The sequence below is a fragment of the Bos indicus genome, chromosome 15, assembly GCF_029378745.1.
Source record: "Bos indicus isolate NIAB-ARS_2022 breed Sahiwal x Tharparkar chromosome 15, NIAB-ARS_B.indTharparkar_mat_pri_1.0, whole genome shotgun sequence".
Lineage (NCBI taxonomy): Eukaryota > Metazoa > Chordata > Mammalia > Artiodactyla > Bovidae > Bos > Bos indicus.
The window spans coordinates 22,839,083-22,862,792 of record NC_091774.1 but is presented as its reverse complement, the minus strand read 5'-3'; the positions used below and the strand labels follow the sequence as shown (position 1 = coordinate 22,862,792).

At 39.0% G+C, this 23,710-nt stretch overlaps 1 protein-coding gene and 1 long non-coding RNA gene across 2 annotated transcripts in view; one reads left to right on the top strand and one right to left on the bottom strand.

Moving 5' to 3' along the window:
- IL18 (interleukin 18) overlaps positions 1-5,702 on the top strand; it is a 25,500-nt gene extending 19,798 nt beyond the window's left edge. The window contains exons 4-6 of the mRNA XM_019975735.2: positions 1,825-1,959; positions 2,767-2,900; positions 5,453-5,702. Of these exons, the coding sequence (XP_019831294.1) occupies positions 1,825-1,959; positions 2,767-2,900; positions 5,453-5,674 (491 nt within the window). The 3' untranslated portion in view covers positions 5,675-5,702. The remainder of the gene's footprint in view (positions 1-1,824; positions 1,960-2,766; positions 2,901-5,452) is intronic.
- Positions 735-23,710, bottom strand: LOC139187284 (uncharacterized). Its single transcript, XR_011570819.1, has 2 exons — positions 22,632-23,710; positions 735-948 (listed from the first exon to the last, which is right to left on the bottom strand). It is a non-coding gene; the product is annotated as an uncharacterized lncRNA (long non-coding RNA).

Here is a 23,710-nt window from a genome sequence, read left to right as displayed (position 1 = left end):
AAGAGTAACAATGACAAATTGGAGGAAATGCGTAACATGAGAAAGTAAAAGTCATGGACTAAACTCTGAGGAATACCTATATTTAAAGGATTCAATAGAAAGAGAAGCTAATAAAGAATAGAGCAGAGTAGCCAAAGAGGAAGAAGAAAAACAGAGAATGCCACGGAACCCCAGGAGAGCATTTCAAGATGGAGATAATAGGCACTGTGTTGAATTTTGCAGCCTTGAAAATCAAGAGCCAGAAAGCATCTATTATAATTAGCAACAGGGAGTTTGGTGATCTTGGTGAAAGCAGTTTGATGGAAAGATGGAGCCAGTGAGTAGAAGCTTGCAATGAGTAGAATTGTGAATGAAAAGTAAGGAAATGATACATACAATTCTTACCAGAAGCTCAGCTACTACAAGGAGGAAAGAAACAAGACAGGCTTTAGAGTGGGATTCTGTTGATGGAGGTGCTTTAAATCTCAAAATGAAAAGCTTTATGTTGTTCTGATTATAAAAATAATTTGTTTATAATAAATAACTTAGGCAATGATTATAAGAAAATTAAGAAAAATTAAAACATGAAAATAACCTCAAAATATTCATTGCTATTATTTTGATATTTTATACATCTATATTAATAAAATACCATACTTAAACTTCTTTTTCTAATATAATATACATAGACATCTTTCCATGGCAATTAATGATTATTTTAAATTATAATTATACTAAATTCATGATAATTCATATTAAGGAAATATCAAAATCTATTTAATCAATTCCCGACTGATGAACATTTAAGTTGTGTCCAGTTTGTTTCTATTACTAAAGTCATCCCATAGGGACTTCCCTGGTGGTCCAGTGGCTAAGCTCCACGCTGCCAATGCAGGGGGCCTGGGTTCAATCCCTGGTCAGGGAACTAGATCCCGCATGCTGCAACTAAGAATTCCCACGACGAAGATCCTGCATGGCCAAATAAATAAAAAATTAAAAAACAAAGTCATCCCATAAACATTCTTACAGAGAAATATTTACACGTTTGTCTGCTATTTCCTCAGGATAAAATCCAGGAAGTAAAATTGCTGGGTTGATGGAAGAGAGGGAATGATTGACTCATTGAAAGTACATGTTACACACAGATGAATTTAGCCTTCGATACCAGAAGAGGCCCCCTTTTCACATATCCCTTGGGACGAGAAGGGTAGAGGAAATAAGAGGTGATGCCTTAGTTAAGTTTGTAAGTGAAGTAGCAGGAAATCATTTGCTGAAAGTGAAAGCAGAGACGATGGTGTAGAGATCCTGAGGAGAATAAAGAAGGCTTGAAATTGCAGCTATGGACTATAGAAGAAATGCTGAACCAGAAAAGAAGGTTCGTTATAGCACCAATTTGTACATTTGTATGACTGATTACCAGCAGTGCATTCAGCAGCAGGTTTAGAGTTCTGCAGTGGAAAGACAAATGAGTTTGGGATTTAAGACAGTGTCAAAAGGGTATAAATGATGAATCATGAGGTCCAGGCTGCATAGAGAAGGAAGGAAAGACAGGAAGAAAACCAAGAGTCAGGAAAACTAGACAAAGTGAAAGAAAAGTATTAAGGAGACTAAAAAGATAGGAGATTGTGGTCAAAAGCAGGATATTTGAAGATTTAAAAAATAGAGTGGTTCTGAGTGATAACATGAATCAAGGTGCCCCTGGAAGTCCATTTAAAAACACTGTACAATTTTATCTTAGCTTCTAATACAGAAAATTGTGATTTTTATTAAAAACTTGAATGTGTAGTATGCCTATTTGTAAATTTGGGAAAAAAAATTTTTAATATGATTTCATGTGCATTTTAGAAGACCTGGAATCAGATCACTTTGGCAAACTTGAACCTAAGCTCTCAATCATACGAAATTTGAATGACCAAGTTCTCTTCATTAACCAGGGAAATCAACCTGTCTTTGAGGATATGCCTGATTCTGACTGTTCAGGTATTTTTAATATACATTTGTAAATATGGAAATAACAAGCTACTTCTTCTTATTCCATTTAACTGCTTACATTTTCTGTGATAGACAGTAGCTTACATGAAAAGTCATAGTGGTTAATATCACTGACAAGAAACTTATAGGGAATCCATATTTTTTAGTTGGCCTGAAAAAATGATGCAATAAAGACAGTGCTAGGGGTCATGCTGTTTGAACCTATCCTTGGATCATCAATCCCTTCACTGTAATAGCATTAACTGTATGTGATCTCCATTGAGATGGATCCTTAATACCTGCTGGTGATAGCTGAACCTGCTGATAACATTTTCAAAACTAAACATTAAATATAAATATATAAGCACTTCAAGTAAGTCTGTCTTCCACCAGAAATTTAGAGTGCCTTAGAAAATGTGTAACTTTACTGTGCCTTCCAGGGTATGAATTTCAAATATGAGCCTTTAGGCAGAGTTGGAAAAGTGAATGGTGCACTCTTGAAAAATGCTGAATTTTTATCTTAACAGATAGAGCTTTAATATTCTATTTAGTGTTTAAAAGTTAAAGACAATTTTTTAAAATTCAGAATATTTCTAACACACTTTAAAAGCTGCTGTATTTGTATTATAATACATACTTAAATATGTTTTAAAGAATGTATGAATCACTGTATATAGTCTCCTGCTAAGTGGCTGAATCTCAGAGTATGGGATTGGAAATGAGCCTATTAAGGATTATCTTTTGACTAACTCCCCTAAATACTTATTTGCAAAAATTCTTCTAACTAATGTTCTCATTAATTAATGTTTGTTTCAGATAATGCACCCCAGACCATATTTATCATATATATGTATAAGGACAGCCTCACTAGAGGTCTGGCCGTAACCATCTCTGTGCAGTGTAAGAAAATGTCTACTCTCTCCTGTGAGAACAAAATTGTTTCCTTTAAGGTAAGACTGAGCCTTAATTTGTTTTAGTCATATTTATGTGCAAAATTAGAAAGCCCGAATATCCCCAGTCCAACCTTTTGTCTGGACAAGAATAGCAAGAAGTAGAGAACCATTGAAATAGTTACTGAAAATTGTTAAGCTCTTTAACCTACTGTAGTAACATCATAGTTTTTCAGAGTTTGCCATAGGGAAAGAGGGTCTTCAACACTTGTTTCCTAATCCAGGTCTTCTGAATAATCAACCTATAGATTAACAATAACACAGAATAATTTATGAATTATTTTATTTTAAGAACTGCATGTGATTTTCCAGAATAAGTCCTGCTACAAGGAATGAAGTTAATAGTTCCTCTGTAAACCCTCTACTGTGTAAACTATGATGATAATATTTTAACCCCTAATCATTTTGTTCCTACTGCTTAGCCTAAGTCTTGCTATAACCTTGCAACATAACATTCAGTTGATATATATTATTTTTAATGTTAATCTAAGTGAACAAAATTAATAGGATCAATTGTAAAGCAATGGTATGATGTATCTCAAAGCCAGATATAAATTCTTTTTGGCCACTGCTTTTTTCTCTATTCTCCATCATCATTTTTCTCTATTTTTTCCATTATTATTAGATAAACAACCAACTATAGATATGGGTTGATTCAGAAAACTTTCCTCCCAATGAGAGCAGCCAGGGGATGCTCACATATTGGCAGTATTTCAGAAGTGAATCTCATGTCATGAAGACTTTCTGAGTGGAGATTTGCCAATAAAAAACTACAATAAAGATCACCCAGTTCCCACTGAAAGTTAGAGTAAGACCTTCACAGACGTGCAAAGGAGCAACTTGGAACAGAGGGAAAAGCCACATTAAAATATAATCCAAGTAAGATCAGTGCATCTGTAACAAATACGGCCCCCCCGGCCCCCCCCCCCCCAAAAAAAAAAACCCTTAGCCATTCCCTTCCAAGCTCAGTTACTGTAATGTCTTTAGAAGCCTGGAGGTGGACAGGCAGGGTGGAGAGGATTCAGCATGTTGTTACTTAGCAACAAAATCAGAAGGGAAAGGAGGGAGATGGCCAAGCTCAAGCTATTTGGGATAGAGAAAAACTAATTCAGCTGCGAGACAGAATCAGAAACTGAGAAAAGCCTGATCTATATGTAAGTGGGGACTTCCCATGGTCAAGAATCTGCCTGGAATGCAGGAGACCCAGGTTCAATCCCTGGGTTGGGAAGATCCCCTGGAGAAGGGAATGGCTACCCACTCCAGTATTCTTGCCTGGGAAATCCCATGGACAGAGGAGCCTGGTGGGCTACAGTTCATGGGATCACAAAGAGTCGGACATGACTGAGCAACTAACTCTTCACTTTCACATGTAAGTAGACACTTACTGAGAGACTGGGGACAGTGTCAGGAAGATGAAAATAATGCTTGGCAAATAGTAGAATGGGAGAACTAGTTTATAGTGTCATTAAATTAGATTCACACTTGTTGATAAGGGACAAAGATCAAGCTCGATTTATAAAGATTTATACGATTTATAAATTCCAGTTGAGAAGTCTTGGGGGAAAATCCAGGTCCTTTCAGGCATCTAAGGAGGATACCGGGATGCTGTTTTGGGTTTGGAGGTCTCTGTCAGTCCTTGGTTAGGATCATGAAGATCTTTGCTACCAGAGGGTGAAAATAAAGTTCAAATATTCTACTGGTTCTGGGATTAACATGGAAAGAACCTGAAAAGGTCCTCACATTTTCTAGTCCATCCTGAAAAGTAGGCATGATGCACTAAATGGGAAAACCACAGGCAGTACTGTCAGTTAAGTGACCAGCAGGGTTATAGTTTCAAGGGATCTAGCCATTCTTTGGAAAACTCCATTCTGCCACTGAGACATAGGAATCAGCATCTGACCTCCCAGGGCAGGGGCCAGCCAAGAGACAGACTACTTTCAGGACAGAAATTCAGGACTACTATGGAAATGAAATGCTTGGCAGGGAAGCCCCAAAAGTTGCTGACCAAGACCTGGAACAAGTAACAGGTCTATTTATAGCCGGTTTCAGTTCTTGTCTCCACTGAAGGAAGCAGCTGAGGTTCCTGCTCCTTCCTGTCTCTCCCACAGTTGGTTCACAAACTGGAGCTACCCTAGGCTCATGGCTGAAGGTCATCAATGTCTACAGTTGTGAATGGTTGAAGAAGACAGGAACTGATATTAGCCTGAAAAGGCTGTGGTCTTGGCTGGAACTCCACTTCATCTTGAGCAGATAATGGACTCCACTGAATGGAAAAGGAGAGAAGGAAATCATCTGATGGATATATTGGGAAAAACAGAGGCCTGGGCCTAAATGCGCATTACATAGTGGGGAAAACCAAAGTGGTCAAGAAGAATGGAAGATTAGAGATTCAGAGGGAGAGGAGATCAGTATTCCTACATTCAGAGATTTTTTTTTTTTTCTTAATTCTTGAGAATATAAACTTCTTTAGTTCTGTGCAATATTTCAAAATAAACTGTACATATTGAAATCGGTCATGTCCTAAAAAAATTAAGCAATTTTTTTCTTTATAGGAAATGAATCCTCCTGATAACATTGATAATGAAGAAAGTGACATCATATTCTTTCAAAGAAGTGTTCCAGGACATGATGATAAGATACAATTTGAGTCTTCATTGTACAAAGGGTACTTTCTAGCTTGTAAAAAAGAGAATGACCTTTTCAAACTCATTTTGAAAAAACAGGATGATAATAGAGATAAATCTGTAATGTTCACTGTTCAAAACCAGAACTAGATATTAAAATGATATAGTTTGAACTGTCTGAGATGTCTGAGTTTTTACTTTTCAAAAAGATTATGAGTTTGAACATGTAATTATAATGATAAAATGAATAATGATCTCAAAGATGTCACTGAAAAATTAATAATAAGCTTTTGAAAAATTAAATTGACTTCCTCTCATCCAGGTGAATAAAATATCTGTATAGTGTAAGAAGAATGAATAGTTTAAAAACACATTGTACAGTGTTAACTGGAAAATAGATTATATTCAATAGAAATGTTTTGAAACTTTGGGGTTATTGGTCCTAATGATGAATAAAACTGATACTTGAATTTTCTAGTTTTCAATAAGTAATTAAAACCTTAAAGGTTTTATAAAGAAACCACTTCACTTGACTAATTTTTGTATTCCTTTCAAAGTCAGGATATCTTTAAAAGTCAGATTGATCCTGAATCTGGCAACATATAAAAAGAATTATGCAGTCTGGTGAAGTATCATTCAATCCAGGAATGCAAAGATGGTTTAATATTTTAAAATCAAGTAATATACCATATTAATAGGATAAAGGATAAAAACCCACAATCATCTGAATAAATGCAGGGAAAGCACTTACAAAATCTAGTTCATAGTAAAAGTTCTCAACAAACTTGAAAGAGAAGAGAACCTCTTCAATGTGATAAATGGCATCTATGAAAAGCTAATGCTAATATCATACTTTAATGGTAAATAAAAAAGCAAGAATTTCAGCTGTTGCAACTTCTGTTTAACATCATGCTAGAGGTTCAAGCCAATAAAATTACAAGAAAAAGAAATAAAACATATCCAGATTAGAAAGGAAGAAGGAAATGTTATTTGCAGACAACATTATTCTAAATGTAGAAGATCCTAGAATATATACCCATGTGTTTACACAAACCCCTGTTAAAATTAATAAACAAGTTCAGCGAGGTCACAGAATACAAGATTAGTATACAAAAATGAATTTTATTTTTATATATGAGAATGAACAATCTGAATACAAAAATAAGAAAGCAATTCCATTTACAATGATATTACAAAGAATATAACATATAAATAAAGTTAGCAAAAGAAGTACAAGTCTTAAACATCAAAAATTTCAAAACAGTGCTGAGAAAAATTAAATACATTCTAAATGGAGAGATGAGACACTTCACATTCACTGTTTGGAAGACTCAGTGTTGTTAAGATGGCAGTTCTCCCCCAAATTGATCATTAGATTCGACTCAATCACCACCAAAATTCCAGCAGGTTTTTTTGCAGAAGTTGACAACCTGTACCTAAAATGTATGTGTGTGCTTTGTGCTAAGTCACTTCAGTTGTGTCTGACTGTGACCCTATGGACTAGCCTCCCAGAACCCTCTGTCCATGGGAGTCTCTAGGCAAGAATACTGGAGTGGATTGCCTTGTCCTCCTCCAGGAGATTTTCTCAACTCAGGATCAAACCCATGTCTCCTGTGTCTCCTGCACTGCAGGCATATTCTTTACCTACTGAGCCACCTGGAAAGCAGGAAATCCAAAAGCATGGAATAGCCAAAATTTTTCGAAAAATAAAAAAGTTGGATAACTTTCATTTGTTAATCTTAAAATTTAATATGAGCTACAGTAATCAGAATAGGTTGGTATTGACACACGGGTAAACATATAGATCAATGGAACACATTTGAGAGTCCAGAAATAAACCCCTATATTTATGGCCAATTAATTTTTGACAAAAGCAATTTGATAGAAAAGGAGAGTTTTCAACAAATATCCACATGCAAAATGAACAAAGAGATGAACTAGACCCTTCTCACTATATTCAGAAATTGATTCAAAATCAGAGACTTTAATGTAAAAACTGAAGTTGTAAAACTTTTAGAATAAAACAGGAGAAAATGTCAAGAACTTTGACTTAGGCAAAGGTTTTTTTTAGACACAACCCAAGAAGCAGGATCTGTAAAAGAAAAAATTTAATAAATTGAACTTTATCAAAATTCAAAATTTGGGAGTTAAACTGGATGAATGGTGCAGGGGACCTCTAGATAATATCTTTACAAGGTCCTGTGACTCTTTATTATTCCAAATTTTAAATTTTTTCAAAAAAAATTTATTCAAAAGATGTCATTAAGAAAGTAAAAAAGCAAGCCACAGAGAAAATATTTGTAAATCATATGTATGGCAAAAAATTTGTATCCAGAAAATACAAGGAAATATTCAATTCAATAAAAAGACAATCCAATTTTTTTAATGGGCATAAGATTTGAATAGAAATTTCTCCAAAGAAGATATACAAATGACTAATAAGCACATGAAATGATGCCTAACATTATTAGCCACCAGGGAAGGTGTATTAGTTATTAGGCAAATGCAAATTAAGACCCAATAAGATACCACTTCACATCCACCAGAATGGCTATGATCAAAACAACAGAAGAAGGAGGGGCAAATTAGGGGTACAGGGCTGAGATATAAAGCACTATGTATAAAATAGCTAAAAAACAAGGACATATTATATAGCACAGAGAATTAGAGCCATTATCTCATAATAACTTTTAATAGAGTATAATCTGTAAAAATGCTTAATTACTATGCTGTACATGTCGTGTTGGAGAAGACTCTTGAGAGTCCCTTGGACTGCAAGGAGATCCAACCTGTCCATTCTAAAGGAGATCAGCCCTGGGTGTTCATTGGAAGAACTGATGCTGAGGCTGAAACTCCAATACTTTGGCCACCTCATGCGAAGAGTTGACTCATTGGAAAAGACCCTGATGCTGGGAGGGATTGGGGGCAGGAGGAGAAGGGGACGACAGAGGATGAGATGGCTGGATGGCATCACCGACTCGAGGGACATGAGTTTGAGTGAACTCCACGAATTGGTGATGGACAGGAAGGCCTGGTGTGCTGCAATTCATGGGGTCGCAAAGAGTTGGACATGACTGAGCAACTGAACTGAACTGAACATGTAAAATTAATATATTGGGGGGCTCTGAAAAGTATTTATTTTTTAGTTTTTAAATTTTATTGGCGTATAATTGCTTTACAGTATGTCAGTTTCTACTGTACAGCAAAGTGAGTCAGCCAACATATATCCTTTTTCTTTGGATTTCCTTACCATTTAAGTCCCCACGGAGCATTGAGTAGAGTTCCCTATGCTATATAGTAGGTTCTCATCAGGTATCTATTTTATACATAGTATCAGTGATGTATATATGTCAATCCCAGTCTCCCAGTTTATTTCACTCCCTCTTTCCTCCTTGGTATCCATACATTTATTTGTTCTCTATGTCTGTGTCTCTATTTCTGTTTTGTAAATAAGATCATCTATACCAATTTTTTCATATTTCACATATATGCATTAATATATGATATTTGTGTTCTATTTCTGATTTACTATGCATGACAGTCTTTAGGTGTCTCTACAAATGACCCTATTTCGTTTCTTTTTATGTCTAACTAATATTCCACTGTATATATATACCTCATCTTCTTTATCTGCTCCTCTGTTGATGAACATTTAGGTTGTTTCGTGTAATAACAACACTCTAGGTTGTTACAGTGACGTGTCCTGGCTATTGTAAATAGTGCTGCAATAAGCACTGAGGTACATGTGTCTTTCTGAATTATGGTTTTCTCTGGGTATATGCCCAGTTGAAGCTAATAAAGTATTTTAAGTTAACTGTATTTAATGGAAGCCTGGCATGCTGCAGTCCATGGGGTTGCAAAGTGTCAGATATGACTGAGCAACTGAATGACAACAAAATACTTAAGTTAGTAAAAAAATAAATAAATAAAAAGACAATAGCAAGTGCTGACAAAAAAATCTGAAGAAACAGGAATTCTCAAACACTGCTGGCAGAAATATAAAGTAGTAGAGTCACTTTGGAAAGCAATTTTGCAATTTCTTATAAGGTTAAGTGTAATTTTTTCATATGGCTCAGAAATTCACTGCTACATATCTACTCAAGAAAATAAAACATATGTTTCCACAAAGAGTTATACATTAATGTTCACAGCAGCATTATTCATAATAGGCAAAAAGTTGAAAGAGCCCAAATGTCCCCCAACTAGTGAAGAGATAAATAAAATTTGGTAGGGCCATATTGAAATATCAACACTAATAAAAAAGTGTAAAATACAGATAAATACTACAGCATGAATGAACTTTAAAAATATTACGTTAAAAAAGTCAAATACAGAAGATTGCATATTGTATGATATTCTATTTATATACAATGTCCAGAAAAGACAAATCTGTCATGACAGAAAAGTAGGATCATGTTTGCCTAGAGGTGGGGTGGAAATTGCCTAATTCACACTTAAATTGAAGAAAGTAGGGAAAACCACTAGACCATTCAGGTATGACCTAAATCAAATCCCTAATGATTATACAGTGGAAGTGAGAAATAGATTTAAGGGCCTAGATCTGATAGATAGAGTGCCTGATGAACTATGGACTGAGGTTCGTGACATTGTACAGGAGACAGGGATCAAGATCATCCCCATGGAAAAGAAATGCAAAAAAGCAAAATGGCTGTCTGGGGAGGCCTTACAAATAGCTGTGAAAAGAAGAGAAGCGAAAAGCAAAGGAGCAAAGGAAAAATATAAGCATCTGAATGCAGAGTTCCAAAGAATAGCAAGAAGAGATAAGAAAGCCTTCTTCAGCGATCAATGCACAGAAATAGAGGAAAACAACAGAATGGGAAAGACTAGAGATCTCTTCAAGAAAATGAGAGATACCAAGGGAACATTTCATGCAAAGATGGGCACAATAAAGGACAGAAATGGTATGGACCTAACAGAAGCAGAAAATATTAAGAGATGGCAAGAATACACAGAAGAACTGTACAAAAAAGATCTTCATGACCCAGATAATCATGATGGTGTGATCAATGACCTAGAGCCAGACATCCTGGAATGTGAAGTCAAGTGGGCCTTAGAAAGCATCACTATGAACAAAGCTAGTGGAGTTGATGGAATTCCAGTTGAGCTATTTCAAATCTTGAAAGATGATGCTGTGAAAATACTGCACTCAATATGCCAGCAAATTTGGAAAAGTCAGCAGGGGCCACAGGACTGGAAAAGGTCAGTTTTCATTCCAATCCCAAAGAAAGGCAATGCCAAAGAATGCTCAAACTACCGCACAATTGCACTCATCTCACACGCTAGTAAAGTAATGCTCAAAATTTCTCCAAACCAGGCTTCAGCAATATGTGAACCGTGAACTTCCTGATGTTTAAGCTGGTTTTAGAAAAGGCAGAGGAACCAGAGATCAAATTGCCAATATCCACTGGATCATGGAAAAAGCAAGAGAGTTCCAGAAAAACATCTATTTCTGCTTTATTGACTATGCCAAAGCCTTTAGACTGTGTGGATCACAAGAAACTGTGGAAAATTCTGAAAGAAATGGGAATACCAGAACACCTGACCTGCCTCTTGAGAAATTTGTATGCAGGTCAGGAAGCAACAGTTAGAACTGGACATGGAACAACAGACTGGTTCCAAATAGGAAAAGGAGTACATCAAGGCTGTATATTGTCACCCTGCTTATTTAACTTCTATGCAGAGTACATCATGAGAAACGCTGGACTGGAAGAAGCACAAGCTGGAATCAAGATTGCCGGGAGAAATATCAATAACCTCAAATATGCAGATGACACCACCCTTATGGCAGAAAGTGAAGAGGAACTAAAAAGCCTCTTGATGAAAGTGAAAGTGGAGAGTGAAAAAGTAGGTTTAAAGCTCAACATTCAGAAAACGAAGATCATGGCATCTGGTCCCATCACTTCAAGGGAAATAGATGGGGAAACAGTGGAAACAGTGTCAGACTTTATTTTTCTGGGCTCCAAAATCACTGCAGATGGTGACTGCAGCCATGAAATTAAAAGACGCTTACTCCTTGGAAGGAAAGTTATGACCAACCTAGGTAGCATATTCAAAAGCAGAGACATTACTTTGCCAACAAAGGTCCATCTAGTCGAGGCTATGGTTTTTCCTGTGGTCATGTACGGATGTGAGAGTTGGACTGTGAAGAAGGCTGAGCGCCGATGAATTGATGCTTTTGAACTGTGGTGTTGGAGAAGACTCTTGAGAGTCCCTTGGACTGCAAGGAGATCCAACCAGTTCATTCTGAAGGAGATCAGCCCTGGGATTTCTTTAGAAGGAATGATGCTAAAGCTGAAACTCCAGTACTTTGGCCACCTCATGCGAAGAGTTGACTCACTGGAAAAGACTCTGATGCTGGGAGGGATTGGGGCCAGGAGGAGAAGGGGATGACAGAGGATGAGATGGCTGGATGGCATCACTGACTCAATGGACGTGAGTCTGGGTGAACTCCGGGAGTTAGTGATAGACAGGGAGGCCTGGCGTGCTGTGATTCATGGGGTCGCAAAGAGTCGGACACGACTGAGCGACTGAACTGAACTGAACTGAACTGGGTAATGGGGATTAACTGTAAACAGATATGAAAAATCATACTGGGGAGAAGAAAATGTTCTAAAACTGGATGTGGTAGTGGTTGCACAACTTGGTAAACTTTCTAAAAATCCTTGAAATGTATCCTTAAATTTGGTGAATTTATGGTATGTAAATTATGCCTTAATAAAATTACTTTTAAAAAATTCCATTTGATTGAATTTTTATGTTAACTTTTATTATTTTTTCCTTACTGTACAATTAAGACATATTTGTTACAGAAATTTTAGAAAATACTGTGTAACAGAAAGAAGAAAATTCAACGTGCCCATTGCTTCCATCTTCAGACAACCATCTCTGACATTTTGGCATAGGTCCTTAGTTTTCCTTTCTATAAAAATGTGCGCGGAAAAACTAAAAAGTCCCTGCCCCTTGATCTAGACAGAATCTGCTATACCTTTTCAATAATCTTTCAAAGCTTCACTTTAAATCTTGGACATACAAAGGGATAGCTTGAACTGAGTCTTGACGTAAGGGATGGTTCTGCATAAGGAAAGAGGAGGCTCTGAGAGGGAGAGCACAATGAGAGTTCTAGCTTGAGTTTCCTGCCTTCCCACAAAACAGAGTCTACTGCAAGGACTTTTGTGCAAGTAATTTATCTGGGATGTAATCCCAGGGAGCAAGAATGAGAAAACTAGTATGAGAAAGGGAATGTGCAAGCTAATATAAGGTATGTTATCAAGGTTCTCACCATGGGCCTGACTTGTCCAGAACCACATGAGAAGCATACAAAAGGCCTCCCAAAATCATCTCCCTGGAGGGAGGGAGGCAAGGGTATCTACCCATAAGCTCCAGATACCCATTAATCGAAGGTTGCCCCTGGGGGTGTTAATCCCCACACTTCTTAGCAGTGCTTGGCCAGGCAGATTTATGTGTGGCAGAAAGTGAAAAGATACACAGCACACTCAAGATAATATTGTTAGTATGAGCTAGCATGGCACTGTCCACTGCAGTTACTGAGGAAATCAGAAGTGGGCTGAAGCAACGTGACACAGGGCACCAGACTGGAGCAAGCAAGAGGGTGAAGCTTAAGTAGAAAGAAATTACCATAGCTGATTCACATTGTTCTACAGGAAAAACCAACACAACATTGAAAAGCAATTATCTCTCAATTAAAAATAAATTTTTAAAAATCACCAGAGGACCTTTGAGCAGATGTTTTACTTCTTTCTTTCCAATCTATTTGGATTATTTCTTTTCCTTATTTTACCATATGGTTAGAACCTCAGTAAAATGTTGAATAGAAGTGATGAGAAACAGCATATTTGCCTTATTCTCAATCTTAGAGAGAAATCAATCAATACTTTATCAGTATATATGATATTAAGTTCAGTCGCTCAGTCATGCCCGACTATTTGCGACCCCATGGACTGCAGCATGCCAGGCTTCCTTGTCCATCGCCAACTCCTGGAGCTTGCTCAAACTCATGTCCATTGAGTCAGTGATGCCATCCAACCATCTCATCCCTTCTCCTGTCATCCCCTTCTCCTCCTGCCTTCAATCTTTCCCAGCATCAGGGTCTTTTCCAATGAGTCACTTCTTTGTATCACATGGCCAAAGTATGGGAGCTTCAGCTTCAGTATGAGTCCTTCCAATGAATATTCAGGACTGATTTCCTTTAGGATTGACTGGTTTGATCTCCTTGCAGTCTAAGGGACTCTCAAGAGTATTCTCCAACACCATAGTTCGAAAGCATCAATTCTTCTGTGCTCAGCTTTCTTTGTGCTCCAAATCTCACATTCATATATGACTACTGGAAAAACCATAGCTTTGACTATTCAGATCTTTGTCTGCAAAGTGATGGCTCTGCTTTTTAACACACTGTCTAGGTTTGTCATAGCTTCTTCCAAGGAGCAAACCTCTTTTAATTTCCTGGCTGCAGTCACCATCCACATTGATTTTGGAGCCCAAGAAAATGAAATCAGAGTTTTCACATTTTCCCCATCTATTTGCCATGAAGTGATAAGACCAGATACCATGATTTTCCTTTTTTCAATTGAATTTTAAGCCAGCTTTTTCACTCTCTTCTTTTGTCTTCATCAAGAGGTTCTTTAATTCCTCTTCACTTTCTGCCATAAGGGTGGTATCATCTGCATATCTGAGGCTGTTGATATTTCTCCCAGCAAACTTGATCCCAGCTTGTGATCCATCCAGTCTGGCATCTCACATGATGTACTCTGCATATAAGTTAGATAAGCAGGGTGACAATATACACCCTTGACGTACTCCTTTTCAATTTCAACCCAGTCCATTGTTCCATGTACAGCTCTAACTGTTGCTTCTTGTCCTGCTTACAGGTTTCTCAAGAGGCAGGTTATGTGATCTTGTATTCCCATCTTATTAACAATATTCCACAATTTGTTGTGATCCACACAGTCAAAGACTTCAGTATAGTCAATGAAACAGAAGTAGATGTTTTTCTGAAACTCTTGCTTTTCCTAGGATCCAACAAATGTTGGCAATCTGGTCTCTGATTCCTCTGCCTTTTCTATCCAGCTTGTACATCTGGAATTTCTTGGTTCACGTACTGCTGAAGCCTAGCTTGAAGGATTTTGAGCGTAATCTTGCTGGCATGTGAAATGAGTGCAATTGTGCGGTAGTTTGAACATTCTTTGGCATTGCCTTTCTTTGGGATTGGAATGAAAACTGACCTTTTCCAGTCCTGTAGCCACTGCTGAGTTTTTCAAATTTGCTGGCATAATGAGTGCAGCACTTTAACAACATCATCTTTGAGGATTTGAAATCACTCAGCTGGAATTCCATCACCTCCACTAGCTTTGTTCGAGTAATGCTTCCTAAGGCACACTTGACTTCACACTCCAGGATGTCTGGCTCTAGGTGAGTGACCACACCATTGTGGGTATCTGGGTCATTAAAAGCTTTTTTGTAGAGCTCTGCTGTGTATTATGCCACCTTTTCTTAATCTCTTCTGCTTCTGTTAGATCCTTACCATTTTTATCCTTTATTGTGCCTTTCTTTGCATGAAATGTTCCTTAGGTATCTCCAGTTTTCTTAAATCTATAGTTGCTGGGGTCCAGCCCCGGTGGATCCAGGGAAATTTGAAGCAGAGATGGCATCAGCGAATACACTGGCTTTAATTAAATATTAATTAGAGATATAAAGAGTAATAGAATGAGGATAGCTCAGTAGGAAAATTCAGTGGAGAAAAGAGGCTGAGTAGCTTGGTTTACGTGGAAAGCTAATAAAATTCCAAGGCAAGGAATTTACGTCAGCTACGTAGGCCGCAGGCATCCTCCCATTCTTCCGAAGGAGAGGAGACACTAAGGCCTCCCCAGTCAGATCTTAGAAGCCCAGGCATAATTAGTGGCCTTGACGAGCCTCCACGTTCCAGATGGGGATTCAGCCAGAAGGTGAGAAAAAGAATGACATGGGGAGACCAGTCTTTCGAGGAACTGATCCCATTTTTTATTTTTCCAGGGTCTGTTTTTATACACGGAGATATTATACAAAAGTCACACGGGGTCAGCAGTCCTGACTTTTATTAAAGTCAGGTGCTTCATACAAATGTATACAGAGGTCTTAGGGGTGTTACATCATCTTCTGGCCAGGGGGGGCCTGCTGACAATTTATGACCCTCTCCTTGTGACAGCGGTCAGTCAACCAGAACACTTATTTCTCCAGGGGTGATTATTCTTAAAACAGACGCCACCTTCCGAAGGTGCCATATAAAATTACATTCCTATAGGGTGAGGGTATAGTGGGTTTTAATTAAGGAAAGAATTTGCTTAGCCTAAGGTCTAACATGATTAATATCAAGGTTAATACTTATATCTCTTATATGTTAGTTATATTCATTAATGTGTATAAGGGCAGGGGATGTGGAGACTTAGCAGTAAACATTGGCTCAACAAATGAAAAACCCTTCACCAATACAATTTCTAATCAGCCCACTATACTTATAGTTTTCTAACTTCTCTAAAGAACCTGTTTTTAGAAGGTTTAAAGCATCTCGTGCCTCTCACGGTTGGGAGGCTGTGAACAATCACACGTGGCCGGACAAGCCTGTCAGGCAGGCTAGAGAACCTTCAGAGGAGTTTGTAAGTTGGAATACTCCTGTCACACCCAGGAATTATTATTAACTGGAGCTCTAAGTTAACTCTTTTTCAGAGAGAGGTGGTGGGGGACAGCCTCCCATAAAGTCAGAGGTGTAGGTGAGAGCACAAAGTAGTAAAGTAGGCAGACTCTGGTTTTTGGGGGTAGATGCTCGAGAATTTCCAGGGGTACTCCTGAGGTTTGATCCCGCCTTTGCGTATGTCGAGCCTCCTTCCTCATGACCTTTGCCATGGGCGGAGCTCCTCACACTGGCTCCCGGCATATAGTCTTTCCCATTCTATTGTTTTCTTCTCTTTTTGTGTATTTTTCAATTAAGAAGGCTTTCTTATCTTTCCTTGCTAGTCTCTGGAACTCTGCATTCAGTTGGGTATATTTTTCCCTATTTCCTTTGCCTTTCACCTCTTTTCTTTTCTCAGCTATTTGTAAGATCTCTTCAGACAACCACTTTTCCTTCTTGCATTTCTTTTTCTTGGGGATGGTTTTGGTCACCACCTCCTGTACAATGTTACGAACCTCTGCCCATAGTTATTCAGGCACTCTGTCTACCAGATGTAGTCCCTTGAATCTATTCATTACCTCCACTGTATAATCATAAGGGATTTTATTTAAGTAATACCTGAATGACAGAGTGGTTTTCCGTACTCTCTTCAATATGAGCCTGAACTTGCAATAAGAAGCTGATAATCTGGGCCACAGTCAGCTCCCGGTGTGGTTTTTGCTGTCTGTATAGAGCCTCTCCATCTTCAACTGCAAATATAATCGATCTGATTTCAGCCCTGACCATCTGGTGATGTTCATGTGTAGAGTCGTCTCTTGTGTTGTTGGAAGAGAGTATTTGCCACGACTAGTGCGTTCTCTTGGCTAAACTCTGTTGGTCTTTGCCCTGCTTCATTTTGTACTCCAAGGCCAAACTTGCCTGTTACTCCAGGTATCTCTTGACTTCTTACTTTTGTATTCCAGTTCCCTATGAAAAGATCTTTTATTGATGCTAGTTCCAGGTGGTCTTTTAGGTCTTCATAGAATCATTCAGCTTCAGTTTCTTCAGCATCAGTGGTTGGGGCACGGACTTGGAATACTGTGGTATTTAATGGTTTGCCATGGAAACGAACCGAGATCATTCTGTTGTTTTTGAGATTGCACCCAAGTACTGCATTTCAGACTCTTTTGTTGACTACGAGCGATACTCCATTTCTTCCAAGGTAGCCTTGCCCACCGTGGTAGATATCATGGTCATCTGAATGAAATTCACCCATACCCATCCATTTTAGTTCATTGATTCCTAAAATGCTGATGTTCACTCTCACCATCTCCTGTTTGACCGCACCAATTTACCTTGATTCGTGGACCTAACATTCCAGATTCTTACACAATATTGTTCTTTACAGCATGGGACTTTACTTTCACCATCAGATACAACCACAACTGATTGCTGTTTCTGCTTTGGCTCAGCCTCTTTCTTCTTCCTGTAGCTATTTCTCTGCTCTTCTGCAGTGGTATATTAGACACCTAGTGAACTTGGGGATTCATCTTTCAGAGTCATATCTTTTTGCCTTTTCATGCTGTTTATGGGGTTTTCAAGGCAAGAATAATGGCATGGTTTGCCAATCCCTTTTCCAGTGGACCACCTTTTGTCAGGCTGTATCAGGGACATGCCCTTCAGCTGCTATGTAGCTGGATGCCATGCCGGGCACCCTGGTTGTCTCACTGCTGGTCCTCCTTGAGCATTTGAACCTTCACTGTCCACTGGGTGTTGGTCAACGTGCAGCCAGGGATCGAGGCAAAGGCCCTGCTGGAGTGGCTGAGAAGAGGGTCTGGGGAAGGCTGGAGCTGATGTTGGAGGACACCCAGGATGGGAGGGCACCCTGGCCTCATCACTGCTGCTGACCACCCTGGAACCCATCCGCTGCCCAGGAGTCTCAGAGCCAATCAGCTGCTCAGGAGCAGTTGGTACCCCGACCTCTCTGCTGCCACGGTCACCCTGGGAACTGGGGGTGCTGGTCACTACCCTGCTTCCACCTCCAACTCTGGGTTGATCTTTGCAAAGCCGCTTCCCTGGCCACCAACGCCTCTTCAGGCCACCACGATGTTATCCTGTGGCGATACTTGTTATAGGTTTAGTACCAAATATTTTTCCAGATCACAGTGAACCTGAAAAGCACTTGGGTTAGTTTTCACTATATTTCTGAGAATTTTTATGAATAATAAATTTATATAAGTGCTTACTTATTTAAGCCAATTAAACAGAGATCTTGTAGAGATTAATTTTGCTAATATTATCTGAGGTTTGAAAATACCACACAGCTACAACACACACTTGTGTACAGACACACATGAATATACAGACAAGCACAAACTGATAGTTTAGTTTTTAAATTTTGACCATAAGACAGGTATGATAATGTAAAATTCAGTTACAAAAGAAACAGTTGGAATAAGTTAAGTTTATATGCTCAGATGGCTAAATCTTTTTCTACTAATATTTGTGGAGAAGACGTAAGATTTTTCATTCACTCAAATTTCAAATGACCTTTCAGCATTTGGTTCTTCTGATAAGAATTATCTCCCTGAAGTCTGTAGAATATGTACATCTCAAAGGCATACATTTTTATCTTTGAAGAAGAGTCCTTAAAAGGAAAAAGTTCTTATCAGGCTCCAATATGTTCTTCCAGTATCTTATCAGGTTTCAGGCAGGACAAACAGTAAATATTCCTGGGAGTATTAAATAACTTCCTGGACCCAAAAGGCATTCATTCTCAAAGACAGTTCAAAGGTTCCTACATTCCCAAGATTCAGAGTCACTTCCAAAGAGAGCCGAAAGAATGCACTGACAGCTACATGTCCCAGGCAGGGAGACAGCCAAGCCAAGCTTTTGTTTTTAAAAAGGTAACCATTTAACAGTCTCTTCACAGTGGAAAGGCAATTTACATGGAAGATTACTAGAATTAATGCTCCAATACCGGAAGCTAGGGTGGAGCAATAGGAATTTCATCAGTCCTATAGTCTTTTGTTTTCCTTACCTTTTAAGATATGCGCATTTATTAAGACACTGCTCTTTTTTTCATCATTCTTTTGTATATTTATTTATTTATTTTTGATTGCACTGGGCTTCTTTGTTACTGCACTGGCTTTTCTCTGGTTGCGGTGAGCAAGGGCTACTCTCTAGTTTTGAAGCAAGGGCCTATCATGGTGGTGACTTTTCTTGCTGAGAAACACAGGCTCTAGGCATGCAGTCTTCACTAGCTGCTGCAAGTGGATCAGTAGCGGCAGCTCCCAAGCTCTAGAGGGTAGGCTTAGTGTTGTGGTGCACAGGTTTAGTGGCTCTGCAGCATGTGGGATCTTCCCAGACCAGGGATAGAACTCATGTCCCCTGCATTGGCAGGTAGATTCTCATCCACTGTACCACCAGGGAAGTCCTCAGTACGTTTTATAATTTTTCATTAGCCTTTTGCAGCAAAATTTTCAAAGAAACTATCTTGGAATTTTGAAGCTTTGTGGAAGCTTCAGCATGTCAATTAAAATAAGTATCTGGGTTAGGAAGATCCCCTGGAGAAGGAAATGGCAACCCACTCCAGTATTCTTGCCTAGGAAATTGCATGGACAGAGGAGGCTGGTGGGCTACAGTCCATGGGGTCACACAAGAGTCAAACATAACTTAGCAACTAAACAACACCTCTTCTTTAAATGATCTTATCCAATTAGAGTGCTCCTCCTAATGACCACTGTAATTCTAGTTTGTGATTTCCAAGTGCTGGCAGCAGTTTAGAAGGACCCTAGCTATAGGAGTTTAATCCTGTCAGTGAAAAATTAATCAGTCAATCTAATAAGTGGAAATCTTTATTAGAGCCAAATTGGAGGATTTAACCTGGGAAGAGCACCTCAGAAAGCTCTGAGAACTGCCCCACCTGTTAGAAGTCAAGGCACAGTTATGTAAGTTTTTTAAGACTGTACATCAAATGATGTATTATTGACACTTTACATACTTCAAATCTAAGCAGCATGTGACCCTGACAACATGGTTGATGTCAACTAAAAAGATGCACAACGTCAGAGTTGTCAGTTAAGTTTTATTTGGGGGCAAATGAGGACTGCAGCCTGGGAGACAGCATCTCAGCTCTGAGAGACTTCTCCAAAGAGGCAATGGGAGAAGGTCAATGTATAGCATTTTGGTGATGGGGGAGTTTAATGTAAAAAAGCACTCACTTTACAAAAGGTTTTTTGCTAGTCACAAGGAAATGACGTCACCATGAAGGAATTCAGTGCTTTTCTAGATATGAGGAGATGCAAGGATTTGGATCATGAAATTAGTTCCTGAAAATATCTAAGTATTTAAAGACCCGTTCCATCAGTTTCCCTAGAGCACAGAGTGCAACACTCTCCAACCTGAATTCCCTCCAGAGAGTATTCAAGGTCAGCAGCTGCAGCAGCACCGGCAGATGGCAAATGCCCGTGTTGTTGTTCTTCAGTCGCTGGCAAGTGCCAATTTTTAGTTGACATTGACTTTAAAAAATGCACAACATGGTGAGAGTTGAGAGTTAAGTTTTATTGGGGCCAAAATGAGAACTGCAGCCCAGGAGACAGCACCTCAGATAGCTCTGAGAAACTGCTTCAAAAATCCAGTGGGGGAGATTAGTATATGTGTGATTTTGGTGAAGGGAGAATGCATGCAATGAAGCACAGATCTTTCCAGAAACTTTCTGCTAGTTTCGTGAAGTTTTTGCTAGTCCTAAGAAACAGTCATCACCATGAAGGATTTTAGTGCTTTTCTAGACATGAGGAGAAACAAGAATTAGGCTCATAATATTGGCTCCTAAAAATATCTAACTTTCTGAAGACCTGTCTTGCCAGTTTTCCCCGAGCACAGAGTGCCTCATTTCTGCTCTCCACCCTGAACTCCTTTCGGGCGGTGTTGAAAATCAGCAGCTGCAGCAATACATGATTTCATCCTTGTAGAGGTCTTTGGCAAGTGTCCCTGGCAAGTGCCAATTTGTAGTTGACAAGATCGAGATGGAATGTTATCTTTTAAGGAGTTGTCTTGCTGGTGCTAGGAAACTGTCACTCTTCAGGGTGAGCAGCTTTTTCTGCCAATGGGGGAGATTTGGTCAATGCATGGTGTGGGGACAGAGGAAGCTAAAGGCAGAGAAATTTTTGTTTAAATGTTTCTTGTCTTGCTATAAAATATGAATTTTATTTCACAACCCACATTTATGTCCAGCTTATGTCTAACCACAAATGGGGTGTAATTCTCATTTCTGTCTGGCCATAATTTGGGGTCCCCACCCTGGAGGTTTCCCTGGTGGCTCAGATGGTAAAGAATCTGCCTGCAGTGCAGGAGACCTGGATTTGATCCCTGGATTGGGAAGATGCCCTGGAGAAGAGAATGGCTACCCACTCCAGTGTTCTTGCCTGCTAAATTCCATGACAGAGGAGCCTGGTGGGCTACAGTCCATGGGATCTCAGAGTCATACACGACTGAGCAACTAACACACACACACATACACCCTAGAGGTTACCAAGCCAGACTCTCAGAACACAAAGCAAGTTTTGTAAGATTTTGTAGATATTCAGTATCTTCCAGAACCACAGTTCTTAGACATAAAATAAGCAGATGTGCTGAAAGATGGCAAAGAGTTAAATAACTCTCTGGATCTTAGGAATCCCATTTTTAACTCAAAACAAAATTTCATTCACCTAAGATCTTGCAGCACTGGATCAGTCCACTCAAATCCAATCCAGTCCAATCCAAGACAAAGTCTGGTTTTTAGATTGGATCCTCTCCAGCTCCAGCTGATAACTACCAACAATTCCCATGGAACTCTGGACTAAGGGGAAAGGTTGAACCAGCAGAACTCAACAATTGAGGAGTGCAGGCTGGGGGCTCTGCATGGATGAGGAACTGCACACTGCCACCAACTACTGCCACACGGATCTTTGGGCAGAATCAAGGGCTGGGAATTGCAGGCTAAAACGTTAGGGGCTGGTCTCTATGTAGACCCATCTACTAGCTCAACGCGGCACCAAGCTGACCTACCCTGTGAAGAATAGCCTATTAAATCAGGAGTTCAGTGCAAAGAGAGCAGACTGAGCTCAGAACTTACTCATGGCGCTTGAGAATGGCAAGAAAGATAGTGAATTTAAAGAGTAACATGTCTTGTGTTTCTCATTGTCCCCAAATGCTATCAAGTTCACTCCTAATCCCTACTGCTGCCCCCAAATTTGTTAAATAAAAATGCATCAGAATAAATTTGAAGATTTTTGTGCTGAAAGTTTTCACTTTCATCTCAGGTTCAAAGGATTTGTTAACAAAATAAGCCACTCGTTCTATACAAATAAATAATATCAATGTTTATTAAAGAATTATCTAGCTTACTTTCAATATACTAACATTAAAAGAAAAGAGAAAGAGAAACAGCAGAGGATACATCACCAAATTGGGTTTTGACCAACATCCAGAGTCAAACAGCGCTGGGCAGTCCCGAGACACAGCACATGTGGAGTCCCAATTGGGAAAAGGTCCCAGGTGGTGGATCTACTCCAGGGGTGAGACTTCAAAGATTGCAGTAGATTGCAGTTTGGGGCTCCTGTTTATAATCCCAGGATGCAAACTGATATCATTGTCAATCTGTGAGCAAATAGCAGCTCTGGTTTCATGTTAATAATATTTGTTTTGTCTTATAAAATGTGGAATGTTGTTAAGCCTGGGCCTTGGTTGGCCAGGTACCCTTCAAGGGCTCAACAATTTCAAGATTTGTCCCCAGCCTTATCTATGGTGCTGCAAGTCTTGAATTCACAGCAGGTAGTAAGAGCAGTGTCTAGGCGGGTTAGAAGCAAGGTCAGAGGCCTGCTCTGCTTTGTCTCTGAAGCCTAAACAAGACTATTTATTTAATTTCCCTAACAAAGATGTAATTGACTTTATTAATTTATTCATGAATTGGGCAGCATCCCACCTAGAAAATAGAAAGAGGCTCTGTCAAGCTGCAGAAAAGGAAAGGGAGCAGAGAAAAAGAAATTATTAGCAAATTATAAAGCAAAATAATTAGCATTGTTTTAGGCACAGTTCTCCTAAAGATAACAGAAGGGGCCCTTTCGGGATGGGTGGAATATCTCATTAGTGCTGACTAGGTAATTTCCTATTGACTGGTTAAAGGTTACTTTCCTGGGAGAGGCTGTCACTGCAGTTAGTTTAGGTATTAAGTTTGTTTTGCTGACACAGGGCCTTAAAGCAGTGACTGTATCTGGGGCCTCTTATTTCTTCTTAATAAAATGTATGACATAATGATTTGATATTTGTTTATATTGTGAAACGATCACCACAATAAGTCTAGTTAGCATCTGTCACCACACATAGTTACAAAACATTTTTTTCTTGTGATGTTAACTTTTAAGATCTAGTCTCTTACCAACTTTCAAATACGCCCTTTAGTTTTCTAAATTCTTTTGGTATAACTTCCTTATATTTGACTCCTGAAAATGTGGATATTTAAAGAGGCAGTATGCAGAGATGAT